The sequence below is a fragment of the Artemia franciscana genome, chromosome 20, assembly GCF_032884065.1.
Source record: "Artemia franciscana chromosome 20, ASM3288406v1, whole genome shotgun sequence".
Classification (NCBI taxonomy): domain Eukaryota; kingdom Metazoa; phylum Arthropoda; class Branchiopoda; order Anostraca; family Artemiidae; genus Artemia; species Artemia franciscana.
In genome coordinates, this window is record NC_088882.1 from 32,614,498 (window position 1) to 32,627,211 (window position 12,714).

At 34.1% G+C, this 12,714-nt stretch overlaps 1 protein-coding gene across 1 annotated transcript in view; it reads right to left on the bottom strand.

Moving 5' to 3' along the window:
* Positions 1 to 1,899: 1,899 nt before the first annotated feature.
* Positions 1,900 to 12,714, bottom strand: part of LOC136040131 (uncharacterized) — a 54,363-nt gene continuing 43,548 nt past the window's right edge. The window contains exon 4 of the mRNA XM_065724242.1: positions 1,900 to 2,705. Within this exon, the coding sequence (XP_065580314.1) occupies positions 2,012 to 2,705 (694 nt within the window). The 3' untranslated portion in view covers positions 1,900 to 2,011. The remainder of the gene's footprint in view (positions 2,706 to 12,714) is intronic.

Here is a 12,714-nt window from a genome sequence, read left to right on the forward strand (position 1 = left end):
ATTTGTGGGACTAAGAGGTGAAAAAGAGTCCTTAGTGGGGCACAGTCTTTTACTTGAAAAGGCTTGTTCTAAGGTTTGATCATTCTAGCTTATTGTAAGGTCATCTTTGCCTCCACCTCTATTGGTAGAACCGATGGACTCTACCTCCGCTGGTATGATGTTGTCATCTTGAGTGAAAAACGTACCAAACAAACAAAAACTATTAAGCTGTTGCAATGCACTGAAATCTTGAATTTCAACAAGCGGTTTTAATCAACTTCGGGATATTCTCAGCAGAATATCTGTCACAACAATAAATCTGTCACAACAAAAATATTCCGGCATATTATTCCGGCAAAACGCCTAAAAATTATATTCCGGCTTAAAACGCGCAGAGCTGACTCGAACCAGCTATAATGAATCGTATACTACATTGGAGAAATCCCAGAATGAGTTTTCTTGACGGCTAAGGCCCCGAGAATCGTACTCTTTTCTACCTTCCCCTCTTAAAAACTGCATCAATCTTTGCAAATGGTACAACCAAACTTATACCTTAGTCAAAATGAATGAACAAGTAAAAAACTAACACTAACTCATAATAAAGCCTCATTATAATGATGATTAAATCCTTTTAAAAGCAAATAAAATGGTCAGTAGGATTAAGATCATTTACCTTCATTCCTGCAGCGTGATTCGATCTCTGGGTCCCGTATTACCAAGCTAAGGTCAAATCCACTGCGCCACCACAGGACTGGAAAAATCTGTATAATAATATTCCGGCATAGTCCGTTGACCGCAAAAATATTCCGGCCGTTGACCGCATTGACCGCATTCTCCGTTGATAACGTAAAGCGCGCAGAGCTGACTTCGAATTGAATTCTCTAATAAATTGTTCCACTTTGTATGCTTTGTTGCAAGTATCATTCTGACTAATTTCTGGAGAGACACTTTTAAACTCTTCTGCTATTTTACTGAGGAAAGAATCTTAACGTATAGCCGTATTTGGTATACCCACTTTTGATTTTTTGATTCAGTATTTTTGTTTTTGATGACCTTCGAAATTGTTTATTAACTGAATTTGAATCGTGTTTGCATTAAAATTAAAAAATTATAGGACGACCATCCTAAGCTTTAATTTGGGTCTTTACCTTTCATTAAAAACATCTTTCTTTTTTTTTACTGTTTTTAGAATAAGTATCACTTAGAGCCAATAAATACAAATTCAAATGTGTAAAGGCATAAGTAATTGAATTTGGGAGTAAAAAAATGTTCTGGTTTAGCTGAGGCTGAAAAGGAAATGAAACTATATTCAGGACCCAAAGACTTTTCGGTCATTTGCTTTGCTGGTGCAGCTACAATACAGGAGTACTTCTTTACTGGTGATTCTACTATGATCTTTGTTCCCAGATCTGGAGATCAGGTAAGCCTCCTGTGTTTTATTTTTGGAATTCATTATGATTTCGCCTTTTCCATATACCTGAAAAGTTTGTTCAGTGTTTTGGCTTTTGTTTTGTCTTGTCTTTTGTATTGGACTTAACTTTTGTATTTCTCATCAAAGCTATTATTCAGTGTCAACTGCTAATAGATGCTGAAAATATGCATAAAAGGTCTGAAAAAGTCATTTTTTAGAATTAAAAAGTTGACACCTTGAGAATACTACTGTGCAGCTGTTAGTTGGAATTCAATTATAAGTTTGCTCAGCTACTCACTAAGCTCAGCTTGAATTTGTTATTCCTTAAAACGAAGCGTTTTCGTTATCTAATAGCCCCAAGGTAGTTTTAAGTGACACCAACAAAATATTGTTTACACCAACCATTGAAATATATTTTCTCGAGAACCTCAAATGTCAACAAAGCATCAAGTTACGGTGCTCTCAGTTCCGCTATATAACAAGTACTATTCAACATCAAATCAAACAGATAAATAATCAAATAATATAATAATCAAAAATAATAATCAAATATCAAATAATAATCAAATATCAAATAATAATCAAATATCAAAATAATAATCAAATAAAATAATCAAATAATCAAATCAAACAGGGCAAGTTGAAGGAAAAATCTGAAGGAAGAATTAACGACGCTTCTTGACTACTATGGTCCCTGCAGCGTGATTCGATCTCTGGGTCCCGTATTACCAAGCTAAAAAATCTGTATGATCTTATTCCGGCATAGTCCTTTGACCGCATTCTCCGTTGATAACGTAAAGCGCGCAGAGCTGACTTCGAATTGGATTTTCTAATAAATTGTTCCACTTTGTATGCTTTGTTGCAAGTATCATTCTGACTAATTTCTGGAGAGACACTTTTAAACTCTTCTGCTATTTTACTGAGGAAAGAATCTCCCTCCATGTAGACAATGGTAGCACCAACTACTGCCCTACTTATTGCTTCCACAAGGTCAAGTGTAATATATGTTTTCCAACCTTCTTCGATTTTATCTTGAATCAGATGTATGCAATTAAATGTCTGGCTGTATTCTTTGTTCATCAGTCCTTCTTTGATAACTGCCAACTTTTTCTTGTCTGAAAATGAGTTTGGCATTTGGGTAACACATACAATAACGTGGTAAAATTCCATCCCTCTTAGTGAAAAATTCATTTGACCATCAGACTCATGGACAAAACTTACCAAATGAGCATCTTTAATGTCTAGATTGTCATCACCAATTCCTAAAGCACTCATAAGGTTACTTGCCTCGCTCTGAAAATCGACTTCTCCGGCCCTAGAATAGATATTAATATAGAACTTTATCAATTCTTAAAAAATCCTAATACCAGTTTTAAAGCGTAGAACTACCACCGCCCCCCACCCTGAATTAATCGTTGGCTAAGCCGTTGAAAGAGAAATGTCTCTTGTTTTTTTTGTTTTTTTTAAGACAAAAATTGATCATAGATACATAATTTTGCTGATATGATAGTTTTAGAATATATTTTGAAAAAGAATAATTTTCAATTAAAATAAATAAACGAAAAGAAACATTCTCGTACCAAATGAGTTGGAAGAAATATTTAATGCAAATATTTTTCGGGTAATCAAGTTTGTCTTCACTATTTTAAGATTAAAATAGTATTTCCTACTACTATATTACTTCTACTATTTTCAATTGTCAATAGTTGCTCTAGTTCTTGGTTTTTCCAATTCTTTGTTTCCAATTTTCTTTCAAAAGTCATTCCTGAACTATAAAGAAACAAGTAGAGCTTAAATGTAAACAGCGAGAGGCTGAGGGGGGTTCATTTTCAGTTTTAATTTTTACCTAGACTCTATTTTTTACTTAATAAAAAGGGAATCTTGCTAATTATAACTTTATACGATACTTCATATTTTAATATTCAAATATTATTTTCATATTCAAAGACCTCACACCATTCACCTTGTAAAAGCCATGATCTACTGATTTTCATTCGAAGTGTAATTTTTATTTTTCAGTTTTCTTTTCATACTCCTCTGTGTACATCTTTTGTATGTAAAGAGGGCATAAATAAATAAATTTATTATTATTATTATTCTTATATTTGCAGCAAGATCAGCAATTCCACAGGTGTCAGACCAAATCACCTTTGTCTCTTTGAAACAATAGGCAAAAATGTGGTGGAATGAAGAATGTAAGAGAGCTGTAGAAGCAATGAAGAAGGCCACAAACTGTCATTGCTGTGAAAAACTTCTAAGTTTGAGAAATGCTGAGGCAATTGTAGAGAATGTAAGTTCTTCAGCCGAACTGGCAAGACATGACAATAAAGAGAGATAAAACTCAACATAAAAAAAAGCTCAAACGAGACTGCAGCCAGTAGAGAGAAAAGAGATGAAAGACTAAAATAACGCGGATATTTCACCTATATGTTGCTTTGATGTTCTCATTGAAGTAACTCGAATAGCTTTTTTTCCCTACGTGGATCAGTAGCGACAATCGTGTCTCAGAGCTCTTATTTTAAATCCCGACCGGATCCGTTGACACTTGGGGGAACCTAAAATCTTGAAAAACGCTTAGAGTGGAGGGATCGGGATGAAACTTGGTGGGAAAAAAAAGCACAAGTTCTAGATACGTGATTGACATACCTGGAACAGATCCACTCTCTTTGGGGGAGTTGGGGGCGGGGAGGGTTAATTCTGAAAAATTAGAAAAAATGAGGCATTTTTAACTTACGAAGGAGTGATCGGATCTTAATGAAATTTCATATTTAGAAGGACCTCGTAACTCAGATCTCTTATTTTAAATCCTGACCGGATCCAGTGTCATTGGGGGGGGGGGGGAATCTTGGAAAACGCTTAAAGCGAAGAGATCAGGATGACACTTGGTGGGAAGAATAAGCACAAGTCAAGGATACGTGACTGACATAACCGGATCCACTCTCTTTTGTGGGGTTTAGGGGGGGGAGTAATACCGAAAAATTATAAAAATGAGGTATTTGTAACTTACGAACGGGTGATCAGATCTTAATCAAATTTGATATTTAGAAGGATCTTGTGGTTTAGAGCTCTTATTTTAAATCCCGATTAGATCTGGTGACATTGGGAAGGAATTGGAGGGAGAAACCGAAATTCTTGGAAAACTTGACAATTGAGGTATCTTTATCTTACGAATGGGTGATCGGATCTTAATGAAACTTAATATATAGAAGGATCTTACGTCTCAGATGCTCAATTTTCAGTTCGAATTCAATCTGGGACATAGGGGGTTGGAGGGGGGAAACAGAAATATTGGTAACTGGAAATCTTGGAAAACGCTTAGAGTGGAGAGATCGGGATGAAACTTGATCGGAAGCATAAGCACAAGTTATAGATACGTGATTGACATAATTGTAACTTATCCATCCTCTTTGGAGGAGCTGGGGGGTATTAATTTGGAAACATTAGAAACATTGAGGTATGTTTAACTTAAGAACGGGTGACCGGATCTTAATGAAAATTTAGAAGGAACTCATGTCTCAGAGCTCTTATTTCAAATCCCGACCAGACCTGTTGTCATTGAGGGGAGTTGGAGGGGGAAACCGGAAATCGTTGAAAACGCTTAGAGTGGAGAAATTGGGATGAAACTTGGTGGGTAGAATAAGTAAATGTCGTAGATACGTGATTGACATAACCGTACTGGATTCACTCTCTTTGGGGGAGTTAGGGGGTGGGGTTCAGTACTTTAGCGAGTTTGGTGCTTCTGGACGTGCTAGGACGATGAAAATGTGTAGGCGTGTCAGGGAGCTGCGCAAATGGACTTGATGAAGTCGTTTTCCCCGATTCGACCATATGAGGGGCTGAAGGGAGGGGAAAAATTAGAAAAAATGAGGTATTTATAACTTACGAGTGGGTCGGATCTTAATGAATTTTTATATTTAGAAGGACCTCGTGACTCAGAGCTTTTATTTTAAATCCCGACTGGCATTAAGCCTCTGATTTTCTTTTTAAATCAATCTATTGATTCTTAGAATTTTGCTAGAGCTCATACCCTATGAGCTCTTGGCTCTTCCAGTCTCGTCACAAGTGCCATATGAGCTCTTAGATTTTGTTTTTAGTTAAGTGGATTTTTTTTCTTTTTATCTTATGCTGAGGACGCTTAGTTTAGCTACAGGCGAAATACCCGCGTTATTTTAGTCTTTCATCTCTTTTCTCTCTATTGGCTGCAGTCTCGTTTGAGTTTTTTTTTTTTATTGAGTTTTTTATCTCTTTGTTGTTAATTGTAAAGAAGACTGTGGTGAAGGGGAAAACGATTGCCATGAAAAGACTTTTTGTTAGAAATTGAATCAAATGATCCCTCAAACAAGATGCACATTTTTATAAAAAGATGGTGAGAAGTAATAAAAAAAAGTAGAAAATTGATTCCTAATGTGTGTGTTATTAGAAATAACCTTCTAACAGAAAATAAAAGCTGATACATCGCCTTTAATTTCAAGAAGGAGCATATAAATGATTTGGTAGGGGTGATCCTTACCACATAGATCACCAGTTAGCCCTTTGCTCCTCATACAGCTCCTAAGCGTTTTTTTCTATATTAAGAAAAGGAGTTATGATAATGAAACTTTCAGGATTGGATTCAGAGACCAAACTCTGCTTCAAGAAGCAGTTTTCAAGCTCCTAAATTTTCTACATTTACATTTTCGTTCTACATTTTTTACATTCTACATTTACATTCTATATTTTTTACATTCTACATTTACATTCTCATTCTACATTTACATTTTCTACATTTACATTCTACATTTTTTACATTTGGGAGGGACTACATAGTCCCTCCCAATTTTCTAAGGCTTAGAATATTGTTTAGAAGACAGGGTAACAGTATAGGAAAGTAGTTCTTCTGAAGAAAATACTATAATTACAAAAGAATAGCAATATTTCATTCTTCCAAAGCTCTTTCAAACAGTTCGTGGTAGCGAACTGTAGTAAGGAGTGACCCGGCTCGATAGTAACAGAAACTCTAAAAAATGGAATTTTGATACCAATAGTTACATCAAAAGAATCGTATTTTTACGCTGATGCTAAATATATAAGTTTCATCAATTTCAGTTTTACCCATCAAAAGTGACGAACCTAACAAAATTTGCCTTATTTTACAAAATAGGGGGAAACACCCCTTAAAAGTCATGGAATCTTAGAGAAAATCACACCATGAGATTCAGCGTATCAGAGAACCCTACTGTAAAAGTTTCAAGCTCCTATTTACAAAAATGTGGAATTTTGTATTTTTTTTTGCCAGAAGACAGATCATGGATGCGTGTTTATTTGTTGTTTTTTTTCTTTCCCCACAGGTGATCGTTTTGTCAGTTATTTGAAATCGTACTGTTTGGTGAGATTTATGATAAGTGTAAAATGCTTCCGCATCAGTTTCGTTTCTATAATGGCTTGGGTGCACTCATGTACTTCACATTCTTGCTAATACATTACTTGAGGCTCCTCATTCGCAGGAAAATTTGATTTTGGACCAGTACGATGTTAGAAGAGCCTTTGATTCTGGAATTTAGGCTCAAATATTAGTTGAAATGCGTAAGCGAGATATGGATTCTTCTATCGTGCTATCACAGCGCAATATGTATAAGAATCTTATACATACAATATGTATAATACAATATGTATATATACAATATGTATAAGAATCGTTTTCGTTAGCAAGAGGGAGATCTAAGCGAGGATGTCTCTGTTACATAACGAAATTTGGCAAGGGGCTACAAGTATTCCGATTTGATATAATAACAGTGTCAATGATGCACAGGAGGTCATGTCGTCGAAGTTATATTTTTTTAAACATTTTAGGTTTTGCGGTCACATTAGTGATGTATCACTTTTAGGTTTTGCGGATGACCTGTTAAATTTGTCTCGATTACTGACGTCTTTGGAAAATAAATTTTGACCGCTTACAAAAAAGCTATGCGGCTATTAGGTCTGCGGCTATGTGGATAAGTCAGCTGTTTTGTTTTTTAACAAAAGGGTAACCTCAACGCCTCGCTCTTCACGCTAAAGTTTGACTCTTTCTCTTAACTCTACTTTATAAAACAGTAAAAACAATTAGCATAAAGAGCGGGGCATTGAGGAGGAAAATCCCCTTTCATATACGGATTAATTTCTGTTCGTTTTAAGTTTTAATGTTGCTCCTCACTTTCATTTAAAAAAACTTTTTTTAATTTAATTTCTGGACGTTTTTGAATTAATACATGTTTTGATCTTGGCTCTCCGCACATAAATAATTAAAACAAAATTTGCATATTAATTAATTGCAATCAATTGCAGCCCCTACCACGGGGACTGCGGGGGAGTAAGTCGTCCCCAAAGACATAGTTCTTAGGTTTTTCGACTATGGTGAATAAAATGGCTATCTCAGAATTTTGATCCTGTGACTTTTGGGAAAAAATGAGCGTGGGAGGGGACCTAGGTGGCCTCCAATTTTTTTGGCCACTTAAAAAGGGCATTAAAACTTTTAATTTCCGTTAGAATGAGCCCTCTTGTGACATTCTAGGACCACTCAGTCGACACTATCACCCCTAGGAAAAAAAACAAAAAAACAAAACAAATAAACACGCATCCGTGATCTGTCTTCTGGCAAAAAATACGAAATTCCACATTTTTGTAGACAGGAGCTTGAAACTTCTAATATAAGGTTCTCTGATACGCTGAATCTGATGGTGTGATTTTCGTTAAGATTGTATTACTTTTAGAAGGTGTTTCCCCCTATTTTCTAAAATGATGCAAATTTTCTCAGGCTCATGACTTTGGGTATTACTGATCTTGATGAAACGTATATATTTAAAATCAGAATTAAAATACGATTCTTTTGATGTAATTATTGGTATCAAAATTCCATTTTTTAGAGTTTCGGTTACTATTGAGCCGAGTCGCTCCTTACTACAGTTTGTTACCACGAACTGTTTGACTAGTTACTACCGATCAAAAACCAGACAGATCCCATTGAAATATAAACTTTTCCTTATTTTTTAGTAAAAATATCGTGTTCATAAGATTTTCTTCGCTTGAATTTTGAACATCGATAGAAAAAGGGTATTTTGACAGCTGGATTATGAGGTTAAATTTTGTTTTCTACTGCTATTCTGTTTAATTTTTAAAAGTCAGAAAATACAAGGGATTTCAGTTGGAGAAAGAAAATCTTCCTACAATGAAAAAGGCATTTTTTTTCATGTTCATTGTAAAATCAAAGCATCATACCTACACAGGAAGGGGGGGGGTCTCATGGTAAATTTAGAGACGCTTTCATTACTGAGCTGCAAATCAGGCGAACATACCAATTGATGCCTTTTGTATGCTCTTTCTGAATATAATAGTCGTTTTACTCAAGATTAAGTTGACCCTTAAATATGATCCCTTTCCCTCTTATTTTTGGCTATAGAAAAGGGCTAAAATATTGGTTAAAATCATACTGTGTGATTATGATTTTACTTCATATTTTTTTTTCAGCTCCAAAGTAATTCTAGTAACACTAGATGGTGATCTTAACTTTTAACCTGAATAACCGCACCCCTTTACAATAGTGACTTGTATTGATCCTGCCTGGATACAAAACTAATATTTTGTATATATGTTACCAGGAATGTTCAAAATTCCTTCTTCTCTGCTTAAATCAAATTAGCTTTGCGAGTCATCTTTTTCAGTCTTATGCAAGCTATGATGGTAAAAGTTGAAATTCGGTTACATTATATTATGTTAGTTTATGGTAGGTTAAATGTGGTTCTAAATATCATTAGTGGATTAAAAACCTAAGCTAACCTAATCTCACCTGACCAAACCTAATCTATCCTAATCTGTCATTATCAAACCTTGCATTAAACATATAGCTATACAGCAACACAGAGCTAGATCTTCCGAGTTTTTCTTATCGCCTTTGTCTTTATATATATATATATATATATATATATATATATATATATATATATATATATATATATATATATATATATATATATATATATATATATATATATATATATATATATATATATATATATATATATATATATATATATATATATATATATATATATATATATACTAGCTGTTGGGGTGGCGCTTCGCGCCACCCCAACACCTAGTTGGTGGGGGCGCTTCGCGCCCCCCCCAAGCCCCCCCGCGCGCGTAAGTCGTTACTCGCCATAATAGTTACGCGCCATTGTAGTTGTGTCCCTATGTCCCACCTGTGAATATAGATATATATATATATATATGGTTTTAACTACGTAAAACTTGCGAATATACAACATTCTTTGCTGTCCCATTGTCTTTGCATATAAATAGATTGTCAGGTTATCCCCCTGTTTCCCCCGTTGTAGTTGTGTCCCTGTGTCCCGGTCGTCATTTATATTCCCTGTGTCCCGGGTCCCGGTCATCATTTGTATCCCGGTGTCCCGGTCTGTATATACATTCGTTTTTTAGTTTTGTTTTTCTCCTTTATTTTTTTCCTTTTTTTTTCTTTTTTAGCTTATTTAGATTTTTAGATTTTTTAGTTTTTTTTATTAGTTTTTAGTTTTTATTTCTTTTTAGTTTTTTTGTCCCGGTCGTCATTTATATCCCCCTGTTTCCCCCGGTGTCCCCGTTGTAGTTGTGTCCCTGTGTCCCGGTCGTTATTTATATTCCCTGTGTCCCGGTCGTCATTTGTATCCCGGTGTACCGGTCTGTATATACATTCGTTTTTTAGTTTTGTTTTTCTCCTTTATTTTTTTCCTTTTTTTTCTTTTTTAGTTTATTTAGATTTTTAGATTTTTTAGTTTTTTTATTAGTTTTTAGTTTTTTTTTCTTTTTAGTTTTTTTGTAGTTTTTACCTTCTTTTTAGTTTTGTTAATTTTTTTTTTTACTTGTGTCCTGGTCGTCATTTATACTCCCTGTGTCCCGGTGCTTTGTTGATTGCTAATCGAACATTCCTTTTGTCCTGGTCGCTTTCTCTTTGAGTGTCGTCATTTATTTTTTTCTTTTTTAGTTCTTTTAGTTTTTACCTTTTTTAGTTTTTTTTTAGTTTTTAGTTTTTTTAGTTTTTTACCTTTTTTTAGTTTTTTTAGTTTTTTAGCTTTTTTATTTTTTTTATTAGTTTTTAGTTTTTTTGTAGTTTTTGCCTTTTTTTTTAGTTTTTTGTCCTGGTCGCTTTCTCTTTGAGTGTCGTCATTTATTAGTTTTTTCCTTTTTTTTTTTAGTTTTTTATTGGTTTTTACCTTTATTTTAGCTTATTTTTCAGTTTTTTCCTTTTTTTTAGTTTTTTTTTATTTTTTATTTTTTTTAGTTTTTTACCTTTTTTTAGTTTTTTTAGTTTTTTTAGTTTTTTAGCTTTTTTACTTTTTTTATTAGTTTTTAGTTTTTTTTTGTAGTTTTTGCCTTTTTTTAGTTTTTTCAGTTTTTTTTTTAGTTTTTTATTGGTTTTTACCTTTATAGTTTTTTTAGTTTTTTAGCTTTTTTATTTTTTTTATTAGTTTTTAGTTTTTTTTGTAGTTTTTGCCTTTTTTTAGTTTTTTCAGTTTTGACGTCACCTAATCCAGTTTTTTCAGGTGACGTCACCTGACACATCCATCCACACATCCATCCACACATCCACAGACAGACAACTTATTTTTATATATATAGATATATATATATATATATAATATATATATATATAATCATACTTTACAACCAATGACTATTCAGAGTCAGACCTGCTGCTAGACACAGAGCTAGATCTTCCGCGTTTTTTCTTATCATCCTTGTCTTTTGGTTTCTTTTCTGGATCTAAACCTATCTTCTTCCTGAGAAATCCTTCATAAGTTCTCAAAGTCTTCAAATATCTGAACTTTTTCGTCCTCAACTTTTGTTTAACACAAATCTGAACTTTTTCTTCGTTGCATCTTCACTTGTAACAAAGCCTGATCCACTACTGCTGGAACTTGAACTTTTGGTTTTAGATGCAGCCCTACAAAAGGGCTGCAGATAAAGATATTGAGGCATTTAGAAGGGAGCTCTTGGACTCGCATGTAAAAAATAAGTTGAAAGCGTTAGAAGACAATGAAAAAGATGCACATAGTGTAATTATGATGTTAAATGAAATAATGGGCAGTTGTGCAGAATCATGTGGCCTGACTTAAAAAATTAAAAAAGAATGAGGGATATTTTGACTTGGATTGCAAGTTAACGAAAGAAGAAGCAACATATTTATTAAATCGTTTGAATGAATTTGATAGCGCGGAAGATCAAAGTCTAAAATTGGCTAAATATAAAGATAAAAGAAGAGAATATAAAAGTTTAATAAAAAGAAAAAAAAGATTACGAGAATAAGAAGAAACTGGATATTGCTGATGATTTTAGAAATAAAGATTTTAAAAAGTTTTGGGGCTATATAAAGAATGATAGTGGAAGGAGAAATGTTAATACCCAGGCTGTTCCGGAAGCTGATTCATGGCCTGATTACCTAAATAATTTAGAAGGTGTTTGTGCAGATCTTCAGGAGGTAGCGCATACCCCAGAGATGGTTATTTATCCCATGAGAGAACATGATTACGATTTAGTGGGTGATGTGAATGGCCAAGAGATTAAGTCAATATTTAAGAATTTAAAAGGTGGTACTTCTGCGGGTGTTGATGGTATACCAATATTGTTATTTAAGAATTTTCTTTCCATTTTGATACCGATAATTGTTCTTCTTTGTAATAAGGTGTTAAGGTCAGGGCAATGGCCAAGCGCTTGGAAGACATCATTGTTTATACCACTTTTTAAGAGAGGAAACCCGAAGGCTCATGAAAATTATCGGTTAATAGCACTTGTCCCTGCTTTAAGTAAGGTTTTGGAGAAAATATTAGATACCAGGCTTTCCAATTGGTTAAATAAAAATAATTTAATACATGAGGAACAAGGAGGTTTCAGGACAGGGTATGAGACGACAGATAGTGTGTTTATTTTAAAGGCATTAATAGATAAATATGGAAAGGGTAAAACTTGACTTTATATGGGATATCTTGATCTCCATAAGGCTTTTGATAAGGTCGACAGAGAGTTATTGATGGATGCCATGCTAAATATTGGCCTTCCCCATTCATTTGTTAGATTGATAGTGAGCATGTATACTTGTGTGAGTGGAATCATTCAAGTTGGTAATAGGTTTTCGAAGCTTTTTGATATTAAGCGGGGAGTAAAACAGGGCAGCACCCTTTCACCTAAGTTGTTTAATATTTTTATTAATGATGTTGTTAATTTTCTAGAGAATAGATGGGCTCCGAAAGTTAGCCTAGGGACTCAAAAACTATCTCTCTTATTATTTGCAGATGATATTGCTTTGGTGGCTAATA